Source organism: Misgurnus anguillicaudatus, chromosome 5, assembly GCF_027580225.2.
Source record: "Misgurnus anguillicaudatus chromosome 5, ASM2758022v2, whole genome shotgun sequence".
NCBI lineage: Eukaryota > Metazoa > Chordata > Actinopteri > Cypriniformes > Cobitidae > Misgurnus > Misgurnus anguillicaudatus.
The window spans coordinates 14,906,572-14,933,796 of NC_073341.2; the positions used below are offsets into that span (position 1 = coordinate 14,906,572).

The window sequence follows — 27,225 nt, forward strand, 5'->3', positions numbered from 1 at the left end:
ATGGGTATGTTAGTAATACACTTCCACGTAAACGCCAGACCTCCGAAAAGCAAAAGATTATAAATCAGACCTCGACACTCGGTTTCATCCAGGTACGTATCTGACGGGCATTTGTTCAAGCACTTCCCGTTATAACGTGCGGCCCATGAACTCTTGCATGAGATGCAGTCATCTGGATCTGGTCCATCACACGTTGAACAGTCACTGTGACAGCGCTCGCATCGCTTCTCCTGGACGTTTGTAAAGAAACCCTCAGGACAGTCATCATGACAGCCGTCTTCATGCAGGAAGTAATACTCTGCACATTCTGAAAAACCCAGACCGTGAAACACAAACCATGTCCATTATATACAAAAGTGTAGGATTACTACAAAAATTTTTTATTAATAAAGCTGAGATCCTCACCGCTGCATTTCTGAGTTTGGTCACACTGGGTACAGTGCGCAGGACAGCGCTCACACACTCCATCCTTAACAAAGTGCTTATTAGGACAGTGTTGCACGCAGGTGTGTTTAAAACGCAGGTAGTCTTCATCGCAGCTCAGACAGTTATTGGCTTCCCCTTCACAAGAAGCACAACCTGTGGCGCAACTGACACACGCATCATCCTCTGGATAACCCCTGTAAGACACCACAGATATATCAGTCTGTGTGAATAATCAGATATATGGGTATTAATGTGTCTGGGATGGTACGGGCATTCCTGTGAGTGAAAAATCTGAACCTTGTACACTCGGCGACACATTTGCCATCCTGCAGATAGAGTTGACTGAATGCAGCTTTGCACTTCAAACAGTGATGAGCATCCTGACACACCACACAGCCCGCCGAACAGTCTTCACAGCGGCCGCTCGTCTGGTTCCCATGAGTCCCGGCCGGACAAGCAGACACGCACGTCTGGCTGTTTGTAAGAAATATTCCTGTAAACAGAAGCACAAACATATGCACACATAGATTTCATAAATATATATACACAGTACTGTGCAAAAGTCTAGGCCACCATCACCAGCTTTGTTGTTTTAGCAAAGTATTAATGTCCATCCAGATTTATTTTTCACTCTTTTTAAGATAAAAAACAGAAAATACAGGAAATATGTACACAAAATTAAAAACAAAACATTTTTCAGAACTAAATGTCTTCTTCAGGCATCAAGTCTGTATTTAAGTGAGACCTCTCTTGGCACAAAACACATCTTGATATATATATACACACACACTCACGTAAAGGACTATTAGGAACACCATACTAATACTGTGTTTCACCCCCTTTCGCCTTCAGAACTGTCTCAATTCTATGTGGCATTGATTCAACAAGATGATGAAAGCATTCTTTAGAAATGTTGGCCCATATTGATAGGATAGCATCTTGCACTTGATGGAGATTTGTGGGATGCAGATTCAGGGCACGAAGCTCCACCACATCCCAAAGATGCTCTATTGGGTTGAGATCTGGTGACTATGGGGGCCATTTTAGTACAGTGAACTCATTGTTGTGTTCAAGAAACCAATTTGAAATGATTCGAGCTTTGTGACATGGTGCATTATCCTGCTGGAAGTAGCTATCAGAGGATGGGTACATGGTGGTCAGAAGGGATGGACATGGTCAGAAACAATGCTCAGGTAGGCAGTGGCATTTAAACGATGCCCAAATTCTGACTCTACCATCTGTCTCAACAGAAATCGAGACTCATCAGACCAGGCAACATTTTTCCAGTCTTAAACTGTCCATTTTTGGTGAGCTCGTGCAAATTGTAGCCTCTTTTTCCTATTTGTAGTGGAGATGAGTGGTACCCGGTGGGGTCTTCTGCTGTTGTAGCCCATCCACCTTAAGGTTGTGCGTGTTGTGGCTTTACAAATGCTTTGCTGCATACCTCAGTTGTAACGAGTGGTTATTTCAGTCAAAGTTGCTCTTCTATCAGCATGAATCAGTCGGCTCATTCTCCTCTGACCTCTAACATCAACAAGGCATTTCGCCCACAGGACTGCTGCATACTGGGTGTTTCCCTTTTCACACCATTCTTTTTAAACCCTAGAAATGGTTGTGCGTGAAAATCCCAGTAACTGAGCAGATTGTGAAATACTCAGACTGGCCGTCTGCCACCAACAACTATGCCACGCTCAAAATAGCTTAAATCACATTTCTTTCCCATTCTGACATTCAGTTTGGAGTTCAGGAGATTGTCTTGCCCAGGACCACACCACTAAATGCATTGAAGCAACTGCCATGTGATTGATTGATTAGATAATTGCATTAATGAGAAATTGAACAGGTGTTCCTAATACTTTAGGTGAATGTATATACATACATACATACATACATACATACATATATATATCAATAGATGACTTGAAAAATTATGCTTAGAATTATGTGCACTGGATTTACCTTCATGACAGGAATCACACTGATCTTCCTCCGGCCCTAAACAGGACTTACAGCTGGAGTGACACTGTTCACACCCAACTTTAGCAGGATCAGCAAAAGATAAAATATGATATTTATATTTTATTTTATTTTATATACTTTTGTGGGTACAATGAATTATTAAATGAATGTATTAATTATTAAATTAATGTGTTACCATTAGGGAAGAATCCATCAGAACATGTGATTTTGCTCTTGCCGATACATTGGCCGTCCTTCAGACTCATATCATCTTCACATGAATCGCAGTCATCGAGATTTGGACCACCGCACGAACGGCACATGCTGTGACACGGCTCGCACTCCTGTTTCATGTCGCTATAGAAACCCTCCGGACATGTTTCTACACAGGTGCCATCTGCAGGTGAACAGCAAACCAGTAAGAAACTCCATATGTGTACAGGTAAGGGATGAGATTACTGCTGCAAGATAAGTTATTTGAAACACTGGGGCTAGTTGTCACATGGGGGTGGCAGTGGGTTCAGTGGTTCATGTAGGCTGTCTACAAATCGGAAGGTTGGTGGTTCAATCCCCAGTTACACCTGAACAAGTGTCGAGATGTCCTTGAGCAAGACACCTAACCCCAGCTGCTCCCGACGAGCTGGATGGCGCCTTGCATGGGTGACACCGCAATCGATGGGTGAATGTGAGGCAATATATAAAGCGCTTTGGATGGCCATTGGTCTATGAAAGCACTATATAAATGCAGCCCATCTACAATTATTTTATGTTTAGAGTAAAACAGCAATTCCACTAAGGTGTGTTTTATAATAGTTTTAGTATGTTGATTATAAACTACTAGACCTAAAACTCTTCCAGTTTATTTTTCTTATAGATGTTGGGTCATGTTACTAGTATCTTTGTATCGTAACTAAAAATTACAATAACACGTTGTCTCTGGCATTGTAACACATATCTCACCTGACAGTAAGAAGCCGTCGTCACACAGGTAACACTCACTGTCATCACAGGTCACACAGTGATCATCACATCGAGCACATCTCATTGACAACTCGTCCTCAAATGTTCTCGCAGGGCACATCTTACGACAGCTTGATCCCAGCCTGCAGAAATACAATGAAACACTCAGAAATAAAATAAAACATATTATAACTAATCATGTCAAAGCCATAAACATAATAGTCAAACTTACTGGTAATAGCCCGGCAAACAAGACATGCAGTGCTCTGGATTCACTGAGGGAACACATCAAGAATAAGATTCAGCAACTGCAGAAATCAGTAAGTGAAAAGACTGAAAATGCAATTTAATGTTTTATAACACTGTTTCAATCCATGATGGAAAAATAGTTTAAAATAACCTCCATATCTGACCAAATCTGAGCCTTTTTAGCCCCAAAAAATGTTTAGACAGAAACCTAGGCAGCGGATTCCCGGACAGGGATTAGTTTAAGACAGGACTAGGCCTTAGTTTAATTAGGACATATAATTTTAGCAAACATGGCTTACTAAAAACATTACTTGTGTGCATTCCGAGACAAAACAAAGGGCACTGATGTATTTTAAGATATGTCAGTAAAGTTGTTTTCAGTTTGGACAGCTCTTACATTTATTTTAGTTTGTAGTTTATAGTTTTGATCTCCTTCATTACAGGCAAATTATCACAGATTTTATTTAAATAATTCTGTATCCACAGAGTTTATTTCACTATTATAACTTTACTATAACATTATTACAGCATTATATGACAGTCAGTATTATAATGACCAGCAGAGGGCGACACTGCTGTATATTACAGCACGGATCATTGGAAAGCTATGAGGAGCAGAGAGTTCAGTAGTGAAGCTCAGGGTTACTGAAGGTTATAAAATAATGGATAATGTATAGGCAGCCGGTTGTTATCACAGAAATAAACCCCCTACGGTGTGATCAGGACCAGACGCGAAGTGGAAGGTCTTGGTGTATCACACAGGGTTCCCACACCTTTGTTAACTTCAAATTCAATGACCTTTCAAGGACTTTCCAGGTCAAATACCCTCAAATTCAAGGACTAAATGTGGGGACACATTTCAAGTGAGAGCAAGGTTACAATGTGTTACCTTTAAAGATACATTGTTACAGTTCTCTTTAGGGAACTCGCGCTGCGTCACTACGGTGACATTTTAGGGACGCCTCCAGGGGTAAGTGTGTCTGAATGTGTATATCAAATTCAACCAATGGTGAGGCTTAACGACAAAGACAGGGTGACGCGGGAGCCAGGAAGTATATCGCTATCTGAAATATTGCCAAAGACGGCATTACAGGGACGCAGGAAGTATGGCAAGGGAGACGCAGCGTCTCGTTCCCTTCTCAGGGAACAACAGTTACATACGTAACCCGAGACGTTTTCATGTGTCAAACACAACTATGCAAAAAAGCATTTTGGTATGAATCAACATTTGCATACAGAAGATATAAGCATTTAAAGCGAACAGTTTAGCATGTGTGCTTAAAAGGCTAGAATTTTTATGATATTATCCTTCACTACACAGGGAATAATATGGATTTTTTTCCAGAAAACTGCTTGCATAAAATAGATTCAAGCACTTTCAATGACCTGTATCTATTTATGTATTTTTTCAAAAACTTCCCAGGGCCTTATTTCCCTCAGATTCACAAACTTTCAAGGATTTCAAGACCTGTGGGAACCCTGATCACACTAAAGGGGCTTATTTCGCAATAACAACCTGCTGCCTATACATTATCCCGTTTGTAAATATTTATATTTAATTTTGTGTACTATTAAACTGTACCTGTCAAATTGATTTTCAGTATGTTAGTTTTAAGCGGTTGTTAAAACAAACTTGCAAATGTAATGACTGGCCAATCTGAGTCAAGCATTCCAATGAGCCGTGTAATAATGCTTAATAAAAGATGACACAGTCAACTTTTCGGTCATTTATAAAGTGCTCGCCCTTTATTTTCTTTAGGCTTCTCGGAGTTTAAAGTACCAAAATTTGTGGTCCTGGAGCAAAAACCTTTGGTACTCTAACACATTGCTTATTTAAATAAGCTTTATAGACTCGAATAAAGATACTTTTTTAGTCTTACAGTAAAGTGTACATTTCTGGCACGGGTGGGCAACATCTGCACTTTCAGATTTGAATATCACTTTAAAAATGGAGTTCATATTAAATCAGATTTTGTGTGCATCTGTTTTTGCTCTCCTATCTTATCTTTTTTTAAAGGAAAGATGTTACATTTCTTTCTTCTGCTTTATCTTTTCATCAGATTGAAATAGGCCGTACAGCAGCGGGCTGATGTTAAGACACTTATCTGTAATTCTAGCGCTTTGATCTTCTGACTTCTTAGTGAGCTAAACAACATTTTCACAGACAAGTGGCATATTTTTTTGTCTCCTCTGTGTCTTGAAAATGTCACATTGGTAGGGTGCACACTGGATTTTGCTTTAATAATCATATTCTAAAATCTTTAAAGGGATACTCCAGCCAAATATCAAAATTACCCCATGATTTACTCACCCCTAAGCAATCTGAGATACAGATGTTCATCATCTTTCAGACGAACACATTTGTAATTATTTTTGTAAATGTCCTTGCTCTTAAACGCTTAATGATGGTAGAAAATGGGGATTAGTAAACAACTTCTGACTCTAAACCCCAAAAAAGTGCATTCATCTTTGACAGAAGTAATCCACGCGGCTCTAATGGGTTAATAAAGGTCTTATGCAGGTAATCGATGCGATTTTGTAAGAAAATATCCATATTTTAAACTTTTTAAACTATAATAACTTTCACTGCACAACGTACCCATAGCAACGAACGCTCACTTTGTTAAAACTCTCCCGTGAGTCCAAGATGGTATTATTTTCCGGAATCTAGTTATTATAGTTTATAAAGTTTGAAATCTGGATATTTTCTTATAATATAACCCGCAGAAGACCTTTATTAACCCTTTGGAGCCGTGTGGACTACCTGAGAAAGTCGGTAAAAGTTGGTCCCTGTTTTTTACCGTTCGAAAACTTGGACATTTACAAAAATATCCTCTAAAAAAGATCTCAGTTTCTCAGGTCACTTGGGCCCGGCAAATATTTAAGTTGTTTAATGCAGACGTACAGTAACTTCTTACGACTAACTTCAGACACAATGGGTTTGATTGCCAGAGAACAAACATGCTGATAAGACATACAGTTTGAATGCACTGTAAGTTGCTTTGGATAACAGTATCTGACAAACGTGTTAAAAGCCAGATTGCACTTTAAAGTAAGATGAGGGTCTCTCACTTGAGGTGGCCCCTCCAAAAAAGTGTGCCTGAATATAATCCAACCTTGAATGCTTGATATATCACTATTAAAATGATTTAGATGAATTTAATTTTTAAATATACTCAAATTGGATTCTAGAGTCATGTTAACCTTTTCGGTTTAAAACTTAAAAAATTAAGTTATAGCAACTTATAAAAACAAGTTTATTTTTTAAGTTAAAATTCGCAGAGCAGCTAATGATATCCATATAATGATATACTGACCGCTGAGACATTTCTCACAGCCCTCCTCGCATGTAACACAGTCTTCTTGATCCGGGTCGACTCCTTCACCTGTGCAGGAAGCAGAGCATTACGCCAGGATTAACTTCAGTACTGTCATATTCAGAAGAGAAAAAGATCAAATGTATATAGATACTGTTGCCAACACAGAGGAAGAAAATATGCCACGCATCGCACACAATAACCAGATCACACGCCTGTATGAGCATGTACAAAAAGAGGAAGAAAGAGTGTGTGCATTTAAAAAAGATGGAGAAATCAAACAAAGAGACGTGCAAATGTGACAGGTAGAGAACGGCGGTGTGCGGTAGCCCTGAAGGCCATAGCAGAGGATCCGTTTATACACGTCTGACACAAATGGTAAGAATTTCTCCCCCACTGTCTGTTTTATGCTATTTCAGTCTGAATCATTCAGACGAGCTCTTCCCTCATATGCTTTACATCTCTGACTATCACAGACAATTTGTGAAGAAGATTAGATAAACAGCAGTGGGTGTCGTGAGAAGGCAAACATCATTCGCTAGGTTTGATTTCCAGATATATGTTCAGGCTTAAGAGATCCAGCACACGAGAGCTTCTGGAAAGAGAGCTGAAGCGCAAAAATCATGAACTGCTAACATTATAACACTGCAGACTTAAAAACCCTGCAGACTTAGCCTTAAAAAATCCTTTACCATCTTTATCATATTTTTATCCCAATTATCACCCTGTCTGTGATTTCAATCATTAATTTCACTTTAATTTCAATCGTTGACATGGCCTTAAAGATATCAAGGTTATATTTTCACAGAATGTTTTATTATGTAAGATGATTTTGTGTAGAAAACTCTCAGACTGGGTCGCGATTAAATCCACATTTGCATTAAAGTAATGCAGAAGTATTCATTTCTTATTAAATGAATGTTATAAAAAATGTTTTTTTGCAGGGAAATGTATTATGTCTTTTGATTTTGGGGTAAAATATGACCTGCACCAGCAACAGGTTCTGTCAGCGAAAAGGGTTTAGTGCACAATGCTCTGACATGTTGTGCAAACGTGCTTTTGTCGACCCGAGTTCGATTCCAAGCTCTTTTGCTGGTCCCGTACCCCTATCTCTCTACCCTGTACTTCCCTGCCCTCTCCTAAACTGTCAAACAAAGGCAAGAATGCCCCCAAAAATTATTAAAAAGTTTCGAAAAATGATCTTCACAACAATGCCATAGAACAGTGGTTCTCAAACTTTTCGGCGTGTTCTCCCCTCTGTGTAGGGTGCATCTCCCCCCAAAAAGTAATGACATAAAACAATTTCAAACTTGAAATTTGGATTAAACAAAACATATCAAATGATACAATGTAGTGCTGTTGATTGGTAGCTATATTCTTCTGAGTTTTGATTACACAAAATTTATGATAAAGTCATTTGATAAAATGTTAAAAACTGGGGGCCCCCTGGAACCATCTCGCACCCCCCAGTTTAGGAACCACTGCCATAGAAAAAACATTTGTGACCCTGAACCACACAACCTTGAAATTGAAAAAAAAATAAAAAGCATACTACATTAAAAATAGCTTTTCATTGATGTATGGTTTGTTAGGATAGGACAATATTTGTCCAAGACACCCATTTGAAAATCTGGAACTTGAGAGTGCAAAAAATCAAAATATAAGAAAAACGCATTTAAGTCTTTATCACGCATATTAAAAGTATTGCGGAGGATTTTCTTTTTCCGGGTGGATCATCAAGACTATTGGTCCTCTTAGTTGTCAATCAAGAGTGTTGCGCAATTGCATTTTTTTTTAAAGTGGAGAAGGCGGTTCCTCCGCTATATCTTTAATAATGAAAAGGTTTGTCTAACACTCGGCTTACCGTACTGACCTTCACTGAAAAAAATTATTCATTCAATTTACTCAATTATTTTAAGGTACATAGTTGCAATCAATTTATTTAAGATACATTTAAACAAAAATTTTTTGTTTTGTTTTTCAAAAAAAAAAATGTAAATGTAGCTTAAATAAATTGGTTGCAACCACTTACCTTAAAAAAATTAAGTAAATTGAATGAATCCTTTTTTTCGGTGTTGTTGACTGAATGAGAGGAGGCTGTAAGCTTTTACATAAACCAAACTTGAATGGGAAATCCCCAAGAAAGGGGTAGCAAAGCTTGTAAAGTTTGTAGGTGAGTTTCTGGCCAATTTTGAACGTGATTTTGCTGCATCAACTCAAAAAATTATATATTTATGATAGGAAATGTACAAAATATATTAATCATGGAATATAATCTTTACATAATATACTAATAATTTTTGGCATAAAAGAAAAATTTATAATTTTGACCCATGCAATGTAGCCTTTTCTACAAATATACCTGTGCGACTTTACAAAAAAAGACCTTTGGAAGTTTCTTTGAAAAAAACTTTTTGTAGCAACCGGACCTACAATTCATCCACTAGACCAGGGGTAGGCAACGTCGGTCCTGGAGTGCCAACGTCCTGCTGCTTTTAGTTCCAACCCTAATAAAATCTTTCCTACCTGTAGTTTTCCGGTGACTCTTTAGACCTTGATTAGTTGTTCAGGCTAGCTTGCTTAGAGCTAAAGCTAAACTCTGCAGGACATCGACACTCCAGGACCGACGTTCCTTAACCCTGCACTAGACTTTCAAGAGAAAAAGGACTCTCTCCCTCCAAAATAAAGTAGCCAGAATCCCAATATCAGTAAAATGAAGTGGAAAGAGTTGAGCAAAGCTAGAAGATTTTAGATCAGGTATAAAGCAACTGACCACACTGGAGTTTGACACATTTCCCATCTGTGGGGTAGTAGGAGGGGGCGCAGTAAAGGCAGTGGTCTGTGGAAATACACACAGTGCAGTTTGGAGGGCATGGATCACAAGTTCCTGAAGAAGAATGATAATAACCCTCTGGACAGCTATCCCGACACTCCCCTTCAAAAAGGTACCGCTCAACTCCATACCTATCTGGATGAAAACATACAAGACAGACAAATGGAAAATAAAACACTAAGAATGAAAACATAAAATTCTCACATCCAAAGATAGATTCGGTTTGAACATTCAGGGTGTGAATATACTTTAGCGTTTAAAACTTTAGGGTTGCTTGACCTAAAGGAATATTCCTATTTCATAAAAATAAAATCCTAATAATTTACTCACCCCCATGTCAACAAAGTTGTTTATGTCTTTACATTAGAGATAGACCGATATATCGGCCGGCGAGTTTTATGTGTATCGGCATTTTTGCTCCCACCCAAATAGGGGCATTTTGGACATGCTATAATAAATGATCTTTGGGGTAGTTTGGGTGGAAACTTCACAGACACATTCTGGGCACACCTGAGACTTTTTTTACATCTTATAAAAATGGCCATAATAGGTGCCCTTTAAACAATTTCACAATTATAAAACTAGAGGTGCGAAACAAAGGAAGAACCATTTTTGGCTGAATGATTAAATAAAGAGCATTAAACAAGCAAATATGATTCTTTGTATAGTGAAAAATGTTTTTAGGATATAAAAATCTAAGAAAGAAATGGCTCCTCTACGAATATGAATGGTTCTTCTATGAACCAAATATGGTTTTTCTATGGGATTGCTGTGGGGTTTAAAATGTCCATTTTCAGGTTCACCATGACCTCCCGAAAAACAAAATCTCCACTCATTAATTCCAAGTAAGTATACAGAATTATGACTCAAGTTACCTTCGCCACAGCGGGTACATTTGTCTGGTCCTTCATCTTTACACTCAAGGCATGTGTGATGGCAAAGATGACACTGTCCATCCCTCTGGTACTTCCCAGGATCGCATTGGATCACACAGGTGCCATTATCAAAAAACCTGCCAGAGATCAAAGAGTCAAACCTCTGGCAACACAACAGTAGACGAATTCAACCACACTGATGTCAATAACAAGCTGTTTATGCATCACCTAGTAAGTTAATCTGCAGAGATCAAAGAGTCAAACCTCTGGCAACACAACAGTAGACTAATTCAACCAAACGGATGTCAATAACAAGCTGTTTACTGTATGTGTCACCTGGTAAGTAAACAGCTGATGCAGTCTTTACTCTCTGGTCCTTTGCACATGTAACACGTAGAGTGACACAGACCACATTGATCATCTCCGCTTAAATACTCCCCTGAGAAAAAGGAAATGCATCAGTCATATAAAGATTACATTATATAGAGTTATATAATAAACTTGGATCAAATACCTGATTAATCCACCTTTAGATGTTTTGTGTACGGATTAGATATTTATTTATGTAGCCATATTGCATTACAGGCAGGGGCGTTAGGGGGCACCGCTTTTCTGTGCATGCACAGAAATTTGTGCATACACAGACATCAAACGAAATATTATAGAGCTTTCAGTCTTTTCCATGGCACCTACATTTCTAACAATCTGGCGCCCCTGCCTTCATGCAAAACCAAAATAAAAGTGTTGACTAACTTTTAAATCAAATACTATTCAATCGCAATAATGACATGTTGGCATCATATTTACATCTGAAACGTCATGTTTTGTTTATTTACGTTTTGTTTAATGACTTGTTTAATTGTGTCATTCATGCATTTTGCACAACAACAACTGCATTATCCTATGAAATTAATGTAATTTTAAATCCATATAAAGTATATAAACAAAGAAAATGACATAAGCTATAGCCACGTGGTTGATTTTAATGTTCAATAATGATTTAAAAAAATATGTTTAGATAAAATTATTGGAGGAACGGATTTTTTTAACGGAAATTTTACCTCATATGTGAGCATGTATGATTCCGCGCCACGGTGAACTCTGGCGAACTTTGGGGTTGTACCAAGAAGATGAATCTAGAAATCTCTACTGACGTCGAGACGGTCACATTTTCAACAATACATTTTCTACACAGAGGAGGATAACTGCACATTACCGTACTGGGGTTTGGAAATGTTGTTAGCGTTTTTTAACACGTTTTAATTCCTCAGATAGCAAAATGCAGCAGCAACGGCAAAGCTCGTGACCGCGCTCAGACGCTGATGACGTCTGCGGCTGCGCTGACTGCAGGGCCTGCCGCCAGAATAAAGTAATGTAACACGATCAAAACACTATCAAAATGGCAAAAATCTCTGAAAAGTGACAAGATGCAGCACAATGCACCGATTACAGGTACTGTATATTGTATACATTAGAAAGGCACAGTACACTCTAAATATAAGGGTGTTAAAATAAATAAAAAAATTAAACAGCGATGCCACAGAAGAATCATTTTTGTAAAGGTTTGTATCTCTTACTACTACAATACTTATGTGACATTTCTCCCCTACTATTCCCAACTGTTTGTGAAACAGAAAGGTTTTTTGGATGTTAAAGGATCAATACACCCAAAAATGGTTTTTCTATGGCATTGTGCAGCAACTTTTCAGACTGCATAGACTGGGTTTAGAACCGAAAGTAGAAAAGATGGAAAAATACAAAAGGGAACCAAAGTGCTTATCTGAGTTCATATGTTCAGAACTACAGAAGAGATAATGAGAAAGGCATCTGGATGAAGGTTTGGCCAGATGACGTTTATGATTGTAGATGATTTAAAGACCATGAGCATGCCAGATTAATAAATTAAAACACTCTCAAAGAAAGCACATACATTCAGGAAGAACTTGTATGATGATCAGCATGTCTACAAAAAGCACAATTAAAGGTGCAGTGTGTAAATTTAGTGGTGAGGTTGCGAATTGCAACCAAGGGCTCAGTCCACTGCTCTTCCCTCGCTTTTGAAACGCATATAGCCTCCACCGGAAAAACATGTCATCGATGGAGACAAATTAGTAAAAAAGTTTGCTTCTGTAGAAACATGGGGGCACAAAATGGCGACTTCCACGAAAGGGGACCCTCTGTGTATGTAGATAAAAACATCTCATTCTAATGTAATAAAAACATAACAGTTCATTATCAAAAGGTCTTTATAAACCCCTGATAATATAGTTTTGTATATTATTTACCATTTCTGTCAAGAGATCCTTTTAAAAATGACACACTGCACCTTCAAAGTTAAATATTTATTTAAAAAAGGTGATTTTTGTGATCTTCAATTGAGCTAACAAAGATGCTGTTTACTATTGAAATGCATTTTGGTCGATCTGATCACAAATGGACAACGCTAAAGACAGGTGTAACGGGGTGTAAAGTTTTGAACTCATCCACTTTCGACTACATTCAGACGTGGTCGAAAACACATTTTGCCGGATTGCTTTGTGGTGTAGACACATAAAACACCACCTACTCTTAGCCTCTTGATCTAATCTGATGTACCGAGCACAATGTTTCTCCATTGGACATGACTTCTAGCATGAACCCACGATGTTTAGCGCGATCTTTAGGCTTTTATTGATAAAACTGAAGCAGCTGCTCTCTGGGGCTTTTATTTTTGTTACATTTTGCAAGCGTTTAAGAACACATATGCTATAATTGGGTCCCCAGTGCTTCTATCAACCTAGAAAATGTGAAAAAGATCAACCCAGTAACTTAGTTTTGGTAAACCATTCTCTACAAGCATGTGAAAAGATAGGTAATTGAAATTTGTCTCCTCTTGTGATGTCAGAAGGGGATCTTATTATAATAATACCGCCCCTTAAAATGCACTATCCAACCACGGCACTGCCATTTAGTGCAGAGATCGACTCGTTTGCATTTAAAAGGACACACCAAAAAATGGCACATTTTGCTTATATTTTATGATACACATACAAAACACTGTGCAGAATGTTTATTTACAACACAAGCAGTTGAAGCAGAAGATTATGTCATAATATTAGTTTGTGCCAATTTAAACCCGTAATTTCTCCCGCTCATGTTTAAACGAAAGCAGACGGACTTGCCCACAGTCTCCACAAACCATCCCCTCAGTAATCAAGACTGAAGCGGTCGAAAGTGGACAAAAGAGACGGATTAAAATACCATGTGTAAACGTGAATGTGTCTTTCTCGTCCACTTGTGATAAGATTGACGAAAACACATTTTAAACCATTTCAATACATTTTAAACAATTCTTTTTTATTTTACGTCTTTGATGCTCCCTGTGGTTCAAACACAATTGCATCATTTTAAACTGACTTCAAATTTGAAGTCTTTGGCTTAACCACGATTTAATTTTTAAAGAACATGATTCAGTCAAGTAGCTTAAAAGGGACATTTCACAAGACTTTTTAAAGATGTCAAATAAATCTTTGGTGTCCTCCAAATGTTGACTATTGTAGTTGGGTAGAGCTTACATGCACATTTTTATGTTAAGAAAACGTAAGTAAAACATGTGTAACCACTGTCCATGATTTCATCATGTTCAGCAAAGTAGCTTTTTATTTCCCCCCCAAAAAATAACATTATTTATCAAGCCTCAAATTCAGTGTTTAAATACAACTTTCAAGTTGTCAGAATAGACACAAGTTCTCAACAATGATGTCATGGGACTGTGAATAAAGCTGACCTTTGACCCAGGACTGACCAGTGTATTTGTGAGATTTACCATAAAGCAAGCTGGAGGTCTATGGCCAACTGACCCAACTTATGACCTCAAGTTTACGCTTGGACGCCCTCCATTCATTTCATTCTGACAGTCCTGAACCAAACATTCACACACGACATTACATGGGCCCAAATGACCCTGCATGACCGTAATTGAGTTGTCAATCATTAGCCAAATGAAATATCGGTCCAAAGCCAAAGTCGTACCACCTTAAAAAGGTGCTGAAAAGGATTCTTTGCAGAGATGCTGAAGAAAAGCCATTTTTGTTCCTTAAAGAACCATTTCTTTATTACATTCTTGTAGTCTAAAGGACCTTTTTCAACAGAAAGATTATTTGGATGTTAAAGTTTTTTTTATGTAGTCAATACTATTTATGATTAAGAGAGTAAAAAATATTAAAACTATATTTTATTGGAATTGAAAATATAAGAACCACTATGATATTTTACGTAAAATTGTTATTGTGATAGTAATGGCTTTGCGTGTTATTTACCACAGCGTAAGTCACAATAGTTTCTTGGCAGCAGCAAATATTCAAAAAATGTTCCTTCCGAAGGAAACGGTCACAGGTCGAAAACAAAAGGGAAACACATATTGTCTCTTTAAAACATTATTGTCACAAAGACTTGAAATCTTCTCAGTCGAACACTGAATTGTTCTCCTCGAAAGAAAAAGGTCCTTTTGTGAAGACGCAAGGTTGAAATCATGCTCACACCAGTTTACAACACCACAAACCTTTAAGTTACAGCCAAATTAAACAGAATGAGTAGTGGTGTATCCTTTATCTTTTTGGCTAAATAAAAAGAAAAAATCTTCTGTATGGTTGCCAGGGTGTTGCTATGCAGTTGCTAGTGTTTTATGTACCATTACATCTACATTTAAAGTCCCCATGAAATCAAAACTGACAATTTTTTAATGGAATATAGCATATTGTTTATTCTAAACAATTTATGTGTGTGTGTCATTTTCTTTTTTAAATTAATGTGCCCTCATAAACTTTAATCAAAAAATGAAAATTCCACCCTCCTATGGCAATCCTTCTGTGATGATGTCAGCTAGATCATCCGTTAAACCCCGTCCCCTCCGACTGTCAGTCGGCTGCCAGATTTATTTCTGAATGAAACCCCTATTTTTCTGTATCCAATCAACTCACAGTGGAAAACACAAGGTACACCTGCTATTTTCCTCATGTGATATTTTTGTTTGACTCGTAAATACAGTACGTCAGAATACGGAAGTAAAGTCAATCGTGACTTCCTGTTTACATGGACATTAAGCATTTACAGATAGCAGACAAATTTAAAGAGATAGTTCACCCAAAAATGATAATTCTGTCATCATTTTCTCATCTTCATGTTGTTCTAAACCTGTATGAACTTCTTTTTTCTTTTGATGAACACAAAAGAAGACATTCTAACAAATGACGGCAAGCACACAGCCGATTGCAACCCCTGACCCCCATAGCAAAAAAACAAATACGATGGACTTTAATGGGTACCATCAACTGTGTGTTTACCATCATTTATCAAAATAGATTTTTCATTTATCACCATAATATTTGTTTTCTTACTATGAAAGCCATTGGCCACAACCAGCCGCGTGCCACCACCATTCATCAAAACATCCTCCTTTCCGGTCATCAAAACAAAATAAGAAAAACTCATATGGTTTGTAACAACAACAGGGTGAGTAAATGGGTTATATTTGACCCATAATGGGTAAATATTGGACAGAACACTTAAAAATTGCAATGTTAGGTTGTGGTTATGCAACCATGGGGTATAATAACCCAGCATTTGGGTTAAAATAACCCGGCATTGGGTCAATTTTTAAACCAGCACCTGTTCTGTCCAATATTTACCCATTATGTGTCAAAAATAACCCAGCCATTTTTAGAGTGTTTAACCAAAGCAACGTATAAAAGTGGAAAAAAGAGCATTATTACAGATTTACTAGAGAAATTTTAGGGTTTCTGAGCTGATAAGCAGCCACCCAGATCAAATAAGCCCCCCAGATCAAATAAGCCCCCCCCCAACATTTTCTGGTCTGTAGACATGGCTCATCTGTTTTGGGTCATCAAAATAGGATTTTTCTATGGGGTCGTTTACTAGGCAAGAAAGTAAATTGTATAGGAAAGTAGTAAACAGATATGAGTGAGGTATCTGGGATGTCTATAGCAGGGAAAGTTATAAAATATAACCTGCAAGAATAACAATCAACATTACAAATGAATAAATAGAGCAGTATAGGATCTAAGAGAGTAAAAAGTAAAGTCTCATTTAATCTCTTAGGAGTCTTGTTTTTATTTTAAAGTTCATTAAAAAGATCAGTAAACCATTTGTTTTTTTCCAGTCTTCTCTATGATAAAACATTTTTTCCTGGCCCTGACTACAACAAATCTTTATCTAGACTAACTGTTCATGGCAACTGGCTAAAAACAGAAATATAAAATAATTTTAAAAAACTTGATCATCAATCCCCCCGTTTCAATCGAACGTGGGTGCAAAATATATTTTAAGGTTAATAGTGATAAAAATACATATATACATTAAGAAAAAAAAAACATTACCAGAACAGAGTAAATGTAACACATTTGAACATTTCACATAATCCTATATAACATTAGTTATGTAATGGTGCGTGTACCGAGCTTGCAGAAAACGTACGATCGTACGACAACTTTGCGTCGTGAATACACAATGAGCATGAAGTGACTGGACAAACCCATCGCACGACACACAACTCATTTCAACTACGACCATTTATAAATCTTTATCATAAATAAAAGGCTACGTCATCTCAATCCACATCATTCATAAATAAAAGACATAGAAATCTCCTAACACTGAGCAGAAGTGGATTGATCACACAAGTCCTTAATGAATGTAAAATCTAACTGTGTCGTATAGTACTATTAGTATAACTAAACATGTCTGACTTTGATTTAAAAATGTAAAATTTCCCCCTCAAGTATTTTCTTTATCCCAGGATACTGCTATATGGACACAAACAGGGTCGATATAATCAATGAAATTTGGACCAGGACTAAATTTGAATAATTCAACATCAATTTTCATTTTTATGTAGTCCTAACAATTTCATTACACCAATAGCACCAGTTACATCTGCAATGAAAGCCTACCAGCTCTAAAAATGCTGCAAAAAGGGACGAACCCAGCCGTTAGGTAATTAATAAACCCAGAAAATGTTTATTTTGACCCAAAAATGGGTTAAAACTAGCCAGCATAGGTTAAATTACAAACCAACGGCTGGGTTTGTCCCTTTTTGACCCAACGTTAGATTGAAAATAACCCAGAATGATATCATTGTACTCCATCGTGATAATCTCTCATAAATAGCTGTTTTATTTTAGGCGTCCGTTTTTAAAGTCGATTAAAATGGAACAGATAAAATTTTAATTCGGAGCATAAATAGCCACGGAGGGGTAGGACATAAAATATCAGATTTCGCCTATGAACGTAAAACCACTGAGAATTTCACTCGAACCTGACAAACATCGTAAAGTTTGCGAATATTAATTTCACAGACTATAACTTTGGATTAACACTGGTTTATGAAATGAGGAGATATAAGGGATTTAAAACAAAACAATTCAAGGGTATATTATGATGGTCTGGTAAGATAAGAATAATAAAAAGTGTTTCGCATCCCATTTCAACTAAAACCTGTAATTGCATCGTTAACTTTAGTCAAGTCATTTCTTCAGAGCTACGCTAACACCTGCCGTGGTTACGAATCGGTTTACGTAAACTATTTCTCACATACGCATTAATGATGAGACGCACAATCACGCACGCGCACACAAAATGTTATGAGATCTGAGCCTGAGGTGAAGAAGTGTTTAACAGCGATAGGACCTGAAGTGAGAGCAGTCAAACATTTTCACTATTTCTAAATGCTGTAACTACCAGGTCATTATTCAAACAATAAGACAACTTGCCTGTGTTTCAGGAAATACCTTGTAACCTGTGCTACGGATAATTGTCTCATAAAGGTCTTGCTGAAACGTTTATAGGGTTGTCTAAGAGTCGTTTATTCAGAATATGCACAAACTGGCTTTGATCATCGTTTTTGTACTTATGGAAAAATCTGCATGTCTTTCCAAATCTTCTCTGGACCCAAAACAAAAGCAAAAAAGGTAAAAAAAAAATTTGGCATCCATGCTTTGGTCACAAAATACTGACATGTATGATTTGTTGTTTATTACGGATCCCAGTCGTACCACCCTGACAGACTTGCGCGCGCACACACTCACAGAGATAAAGGTAGGTTTGTTGTAGTTCTGGCATCGAGAAACCTCACGATGTAGTCCCGTATTGGAGGTTCTCATATGGAATATAAATTAGCGGAACGCGAGGGGCGAGTGAAGGTTCCTTCAGCCCTTTAAAGAACACGTTCTACAGCACAGCTGCTGTAAAACCTTCCTCTGGCACAGATTGTTCTTTTTCACAAGCACACAGAAACTTCCCTCAGCCCAAGATTCTTCATTTGCTTTCCACAGAGCAGGAAGAGGAGAGAGGAGCAGAAACAGAGCACGCGATCGGTCGGCGGACAGGAAACGATGCGGATCGGGTCACAGCGAGAGCAGACGGCGGATGAGGGGGTTTGGCGGGTTTAGGTTTTAATCCAGTCGATTGGAGGAGGAATATCCGGATGTGATTGGAATCCAGGATGAAAAGATTTGAAGAAAAGATCATCGGGAAGAGAAGGAAAACAAACATTTAGAAAATGATCAAAAGAATAAAACTCGTTTATATGTTTATAGGCATAAAGCGTCAGTGGTTGCATATGGACAGTGCCGTGTAAATAAATGATAAAAGAAATTCAGCTGGAATCATTATTAAATTATGAATCAATGTCCAATGCAAGCACAGGCATTTTGGAAATAAACTGGTCTGAAATGTAATCGAGTAAATTTGACAAAACCTTGACCAAAATCATATTTCATCCCAAAATCAACAATGAATCAAGAAACTTTATTTGTGACAAAATATAGGAAGCCAGGGGCATGACGGGGGGATGGGGACATGGCTGTTATCTGACTGTGTGTGTGTGTGTGTGTGTGTGTGTGTGTGTGTGTGTGTGTGTGTGTGTGTGTGTGTGTGTGTGTGTGTGTGTCCATCCATCTATCAATCAATTCATATCTATACATCCATCCATCCGTTTATCTATCTATCCATATATCCACCCGTCTGTCTGTCTGTCTGTCCATCCATCCATCCAAATCTATCCATCTATTTATTTATCTATCCATATATCCATCCATATCCATCTATCCATCTATATCCATCTATTCATCCGTTTGTCTGTCTGTCTGTCCATCTATCCATATCTATCCATCTATTTATTTATCTATCCATATATCCATCCATATCTATCCATCCATCTATCCATCCAACTATCCATCCATCCATCCATCCATCTATATCTATCCATCCATCATCCATCTGTCCATTTATCTATCCATCCATTTCTATCCATCCATCCATTTATCTATCCATCCATTCATATCTATCCATCCATATCTATATCCATTTATATCCATCCATCCATTTATCTATCTATCCATATATCCATCCATCCATCCACCTGTTCGTCCGTCCATCAATCTACATAGATATAAATGGATGGATATAGATATATCTATCCATATATCCACCCGTCTGTCTGTCTGTCTGTCCATGCATCCAAAACTATCCATCTATTTATTTTTCTATCCATATATCCATCCATATCTATCTATCCAACTATATCCATCTATTCATCCGTCTGTCTGTCTGTCTGTCTGTCCATCTATCCATATCTATCCATCTATTTATTTATCTATCCATATATCCATCCATATCTATCCATCCATCTATCCATCCAACTATCCATCCATCCATCCATCCATCTATATCTATCCATCCATCCATCATCCATCTGTCCATCCATGTATCTATCCATCCATCCATATCTATATCCATTGATATCCATCCACCCATCCATCCATCCATCCATCCATCCATCCATCCATCCATCCATCCATCCATCTATATCCATCCATCCATCCATTCATTTATCTATCCATTTATCCATCCATCTATATCTATCCATCCATCCATTTATCTATCCATCCATTTCTATCTATCCATCCATATCTATATCCATTTATATCCATCCATCCATCCATCCATTTATCTATCTATCCATATATCCATCCATCCATCCACTTGTTCGTCCGTCCATCTATCTACATAGATATAAATGGATGGATATAGATATATCTATCCATATATCCACCCGTCTGTCTGTCTGTCTGTCCATGCATCCAAAACTATCCATCTATTTATTTTTCTATCCATATATCCATCCATATCTATCTATCCAACTATATCCATCTATTCATCCGTCTGTCTGTCTGTCTGTCTGTCCATCTATCCATATCTATCCATCTATTTATTTATCTATCCATATATCCATCCATATCTATCCATCCATCTATCCATCCAACTATCCATCCATCCATTTATCCATATATCCATCCATCTATATCTATCCATCCATCTATCATCCATAAGTCCATCCATGTATCTATCCATCCATTTCTATCCATCCATCTCTATATCCATTCATATCCATCTACCCATCTATCCATTTATCAATTTATCTATCTATATCCATCCATCCATCCATTCATTTATCTATCCATTTGTCCATCCATCTATATCTATCCATCCATCCATCCATTTATCTATCCATCCATTTCTATCTATCCATCCATATCTATATCCATCCATCCATTTATCTATATATCCATCAATCTACAGTGGCAAGAAAAAGCATGTGAACCCCTAGGAATAAACCTGCCCTCCACTGTGATTTGCCACAAAATGCGATCCGATCCTCACCCAGGCCACAACAGTAGACAAACACCATGCGCACAAGGGGACAACACACAAATAATTCCAGTTTCTTGTGTCCTCCCTGAGAACCCCCACCAAACATCCACAGCGCTGGAGGCAAATGCAAGTGAACCCCTGGATTTAACAGCTTGTTGAGCCTCATTTGGCAGCAAATACTTCAAGCAAGCGCTTTCAGTAGTTCTGAATCTGACCTGCGCTTCGTTCAGAAGCAATTTTTGCTCATTCCCCTTTTCAAAACCGCTTTAACTCAGACACATTTGTAGGATATCTGGTGTGAACAGCTCTCTTGAGGACAATCCACAAGTTAAGGTCTGGGGTTTGACTAGGCCACTTCAAATGGCGCATTTTGTTTTTCTTAAATCCAGTCTGTAGTGGATTTACTACAATGCTTAAGGTCATTGTCCTGTTGCATCAACTAACTTCTACTGAGCTTCAACTGGTGGACAGCCACCCTGACATTATCCTGTAGAATTTTTTTTTACTTAATTCATTTTACCCTCGATGATGGCAAGTGGTCCAGGCCATGAGGCAGCAAAGCAAGCCCAAATCATGATACTTCACTGTTGGGATGATGTTTTGATGTTGGTAAGCTGTGCCCGTTTTGCGCCATAACATTTTTCCTAAAAAATTTAACTTTTGTTTCATCAATCCATAAAATATTTTCCAAGTAGCACTGGGGTTTGCCAAGGTGCTCTTTTGCAAACTTCAGGCTCACAGCAATGTTTTTCAGGAGAGCAGCGGCTTCCTCCGTGGTGTACTGTCATAGACACCGTGCCTGTTCAAAGACTTGCGTATGGTAGACTCAGGAACAGAGCTGTGTGCCCGTTCCAATGATGTCTTCAAGCCTTTAGCTGTTACTCGTGGGTTCTTCTTTACTTCATTCAGTATTCTGCATGGTGTCTTAGGAGTCATCTTGACTGTGCACCCGCTTCTAGGAAGGGTAGCTACAGTATTTAACTGTCTCCATTTATAGACAATTTGTCTAAGTGTAGACTGATGGAGGTCTAAAAATTTTGAGATTGTTTTGTATCCCTTTTCAGCCTTATGGAGTGCAAAATCTCTTGATCAGATATCTTTATAAGAGCATGGTTCAGAAGAGCTGATGCTTCTTAAGGACAGCAATCTTAAAATGTGTGAGTGTCTTAATATCAATCAAAGTTGCACTAAACCACACATTTAAACTCATTTTATTAATGGACTCCAGTTTGCCAGCTTCTGACAAAAAAAGCTTTCAATGAAGAAATTAGTCCTAGGGCTCACCTACACTCTCCTCCAGCACCGTGAATGCTCAATGGGTGCTTCCAAAAAAGACACAAGAAACCGGAACCACTTTTTTCTGTTGAGCTTATGCACATTGTGTTTGTCCACCGCCGCGACCCAGATAAGGACCAGATAACACTCCACGGCAAATCACTGCAGAAAACCAGTTCACTCCTAGGGGTTCACACACCCCCCCCCGCCACTGCATATCTATCCATCTATCTATCCTCCATCCATCCATCCATCCATTTATCTATCCATCCATTTATCTATCCATCCATTTATCTATCCATCCATATCTATATCCATTTCTATCCATCCATCCATCCATCCATATCTATATCTATATCCATTCATATCCATCCATCCATTCATCCATCTAATCAATCATCCATCTGTCCATCCATTTCTATCTATCCATCCATATCTATATCCATTTCTATCCATCCATCCATATCTATATCCATTCATATCCATCCATCCATCCATCTATATCTATCCATCCATCTATCATCCATCCGTCCATCCATTTATCTATCCATCCATCCATATCTATATCCATTCATATCCATCCACCTATCATCTATTAATCTATATCTATCCATCTATATCCATCCATCCATCTATTTCTATCTATGCATCTATATCCATCCACCCACCCACTCACTCATCCATCCATTAATTTATTTATCTATCTTTCTATCTATAATCTATATCTATCTACTAATCTATATCTACCTATATATATCTATCTATATCTATTTCCCCCTGCATATTCTACGCCTATGTATGAAACCTGTTTCTAGTTAAAATGTGTATTTTTCTGCATCTATTTATCATCCACCCATCCATCCATTTATCTATCCATCCATATCTATATCCATTCATATCCATCCATCAATATCTATATCCATTTCTATCCATCCATTCATCTCTATATCCATCCATCTATCTATATCTATCCATCCATCCATCCGTCCATCCATTTATCTATCCATCCATATCTATATCCATTTCTATCAATCTATCCATCCATCCATATCTATATCCGTTCATATCCATCCATCCATCCATCTATCTATCAATCTATCTGTCCATCCATTTACCTATCCATCCATTTCTATCTATCCATCCATTTCTATATCCATTTCTATCCATCCATCCATATCCATATCTATCCATCCATCCATATCCATCCACCTTTCATCTATTAATCTATATCTATCCATCTATATCCATCCATCCATCTATATCTATCTATCCATCTATATCCATCCACCTACCCACCCACCCATTCATCCATACATTCTTTTTTTTATCTATCTTTCTTTCTATCTAGTAATCTATACCTATCTATATCTATCTACTAATCTATATCTATCTATATCTATCTATCTCCATCTATTTCCCCTGCATATTCTACGCCTATGTATGAAACCTGTTTCTAGTTAAAATGTGTATTTTTCTGCATCTATTTATCATCCACCCATCCATCCATTTATCTATCCATCCATATCTATATCCATTCATATCCATCCATCAATATCTATATCCATTTCTATCCATCCATTCATCTCTATATCCATCCATCTATCTATATCTATCCATCCATCCATCCGTCCATCCATTTATCTATCCATCCATATCTATATCCATTTCTATCAATCTATCCATCCATCCATATCTATATCCATTCATATCCATCCATCCATCCATCCATCCATCTATATCTATCAATCTATCTGTCCATCCATTTACCTATCCATCCATTTCTATCTATCCATCCATTTCTATATCCATTTCTATCCATCCATCCATCCATATCCATCCACCTTTCATCTATTAATCTATATCTATCCATCTATATCCATCCATCCATCTATATCTATCTATCCATCTATATCCATCCACCTACTTACCCACCCATTCATCCATACATTCATTTATTTATCTATCTTTCTTTCTTTCTATCTAGTAATCTATACCTATCTATATCTATCTATAATCTATATCTATCTATCTACCAATCTATATCTATCTCCATTTCCCCCTGCATATTACGCCTATGTATGAAACATGTTTCTAGTTATTTTTCTGCATTACACATACACACAAAACATTATCATTGCAATGAAAAATGTCATAAAAATAACGTCAAAGATTTTTGGGGTGAAACATGACCTAGACATGGTTTCATTAAATTCACCCATTTCTAAAACGACACAAGATCATGATAACACCAATCATGATTCAAGTTTAACAACATGCAGATTCTGAAACCGAAAGTAAAAAAACACACAAAATAAAGGAAAGACAACATGAATAAATACTCCCCATCTTTACAGATAGTGCTGACGGCACAGATGCCGTTCTCCAGGTTATAGCCGCTCACACAGGAGCTGCAGTTTCTCTCTCCTGGACCCGTGCACACGTAGCAGGTGGAGTCACACCTGGAGGCAGAATCACAAGAGTAAAGTATTTTTACATTTAAAAATGAGAATGTTTAAATAGCTTGTTTAGTGCAATACTGACTTGTGACAAGATTTCTGGATATCTCCATTATCTGTCGTCTGTTCTGCCAAGTAATATCCCACACTGCAACTGGAGACGCAACGCCACTCCTCAAAGTGAAATCCTGGAGCGCACTCATTACATGCCTCCATACCCGTTCCTAAACACATGAGGAAAAACGTCATCAGACTTCAACAGCGAATGAAGGGTTTCCTCTGGGAATGTTTGGAAAGCAGGCAACATTAGCAAATGTGCATTGGCTGTAAAACAAGAATCTGACTTGCTGCTTGTTTGAAATAAAATAAATCATGCTGGTCTGGTTGTGTAATATTGATCTGCTCAGTATATACAGTGCTTAACAAATTTATTAGACATGTCTATTGATCTGAAAGACCATCCAAGCATTGTGAAGTGTTTCAATGCACACTCTTTCCTTTTCAGAGAATTATCGAAATTTCACAATTTTGAACAAATTAAATTCGAGGGAGCAGTTAACATTTTGCTTTTGGATTTGAGCCCATGATCATTTGCAAACACAATGCTCCTTCACTGAGCTATACAGGACCAATAAAACTGCATTAGAAACGACGATGGCAAGTAAGGGCCTTTAAATGAATACAGTTTTTACCTGCACAGGTGGCACAGGTAGAGTGGCACTTTTCACAAAGCCGTCTGTGCCCATTATAATAGGTGCCAGATTCACAACTCAGCTGACACTTATTCCCCTGTAGACTAACAGAAAAAAAAGAAAGTAGAATAGAAAAGAGAGACAGAAAAACAGACAAAATTATTCAAAGGGTTTAAATGCAAAGTTATTTCTGACACACACACACTTTCACCTTGTATAAAAGGGATGTTACAGCAATTCGGTCCCTTACAAATTAATAATAATAATCAGGGAAAATTTAAACCAAACAAATACAAATTTAAATGTTATTGGAAAGAAAAATAAGAATACTAATAATAAATCGACATACATTTCCTCAACTGCAGCTCTGCTTCTGTTAATTTGTACAATACCTTATGAATTAATTTTAATTCTGTCATCATTTACTCAAGTTGTTCCAAACCTGTATACACACACCTAAAGGATTATTAGAAACACCATACTATTACTGTGTTTGACCCCCTTTCTCCGTCAGAACTGCCTTAATTCTATGCGACATTGATTCAACAAGATGCTGAAAGCATTCTTTAGAAATGTTGGCCCATATTGACAGGATAGCTTCTTGCGGTTGACGGAGATTTGTGGGATGCACATCCAGGGCACAAAACTCCTGTTCCACCACATCCCAAAGATGCTCTATTGGGTTGAGATCTGGTGACTGTGGGGGCCATTTTAGTACAGCAAACTTATTGTCATGTTCAAGAAACCAATTTGAAATGATTCAAGCTTTGTGACATGGTGCATTATCCTGCTGGAAGTAGCCATCAGAGGATGGTACATGGTGGTCATAAAGGGATGGACATGGTCAGAAACAATGCTTAGGTAGGCCGTGGCATTTAAACAATGCCCAATTGGCACTAAGGGGCCTCAAGTGTGCCAAGAAAACATCCCCCACACTATTACACCACCACCAGCAGCATGCACAGTGGTAACAAGGCATGATGGATCAATGTTCTCATTCTGTTTACGCCAAATTTTGACTCTACCATCTGAATGTCTCAACAGAAATCGAGACTCATCAGACCAGGCAACATTTTTCTGGTCTTCAACTGTTCAATTTTGGTGAGCTTGTGCAAATTGTAGCCTCTTTTTCCTATTTGTAGTGGAGATGAGGGTCTTCTGCTGTTGTAGCAAGTCCGCCTTAAGGTTGTGCGTGTTGTGGCTTCACAAATGCTTTGCTGCATACCTCGGTTGTAACGAGTGGTTATTTCAGTCAAAGTTGCTCTTCTATCATCTTGAATCAGTCGGCTCATTCTCCTCTGACCTCTAACATCAACAATGCATTTTCGCCCACAGGACTGCCGCATACTGGATGTTTTTCTTTTTTCACAGCATTTTTTGTAAACCCTAGAAATGGTTGTGCGTGAAAATCCCAGCAACTGAGCAGATTGTGAAATACTCAGACCGGCCCGTCTGGCACCAACAACTATGCCACGC

The 27,225-nt window shown here is 37.9% G+C and overlaps 1 protein-coding gene and 1 long non-coding RNA gene across 3 annotated transcripts in view; both read right to left on the reverse strand.

The window, feature by feature from the left end:
- Positions 1 to 27,225, reverse strand: part of pcsk5b (proprotein convertase subtilisin/kexin type 5b) — a 71,979-nt gene that overhangs the window by 6,240 nt on the left and 38,514 nt on the right. The window contains exons 18-31 of one of the 2 annotated variants that reach the window (XM_073867602.1): positions 25,750 to 25,853; positions 25,143 to 25,281; positions 24,934 to 25,060; positions 10,956 to 11,047; positions 10,620 to 10,756; positions 9,685 to 9,879; positions 6,912 to 6,980; positions 3,578 to 3,620; positions 3,346 to 3,488; positions 2,582 to 2,782; positions 2,386 to 2,463; positions 724 to 919; positions 406 to 620; positions 71 to 307 (exon numbers count right to left, since the gene is read on the reverse strand). In XM_073867602.1, the coding sequence (XP_073723703.1) occupies positions 71 to 307; positions 406 to 620; positions 724 to 919; positions 2,386 to 2,463; positions 2,582 to 2,782; positions 3,346 to 3,488; positions 3,578 to 3,620; positions 6,912 to 6,980; positions 9,685 to 9,879; positions 10,620 to 10,756; positions 10,956 to 11,047; positions 24,934 to 25,060; positions 25,143 to 25,281; positions 25,750 to 25,853 (1,976 nt within the window). Of the gene's footprint in view, positions 1 to 70; positions 308 to 405; positions 621 to 723; positions 920 to 2,385; positions 2,464 to 2,581; positions 2,783 to 3,345; positions 3,489 to 3,577; positions 3,621 to 6,911; positions 6,981 to 9,684; positions 9,880 to 10,619; positions 10,757 to 10,955; positions 11,048 to 16,702; positions 18,937 to 24,933; positions 25,061 to 25,142; positions 25,282 to 25,749; positions 25,854 to 27,225 lie in introns of those variants that run through there. The other variant, XM_055167316.2, reaches the window with a different exon arrangement.
- On the reverse strand, positions 21,413 to 24,931 carry LOC141363928 (uncharacterized). Its single transcript, XR_012369619.1, has 2 exons — positions 24,687 to 24,931; positions 21,413 to 24,048 (listed from the first exon to the last, which is right to left on the reverse strand). It is a non-coding gene; the product is annotated as an uncharacterized lncRNA (long non-coding RNA).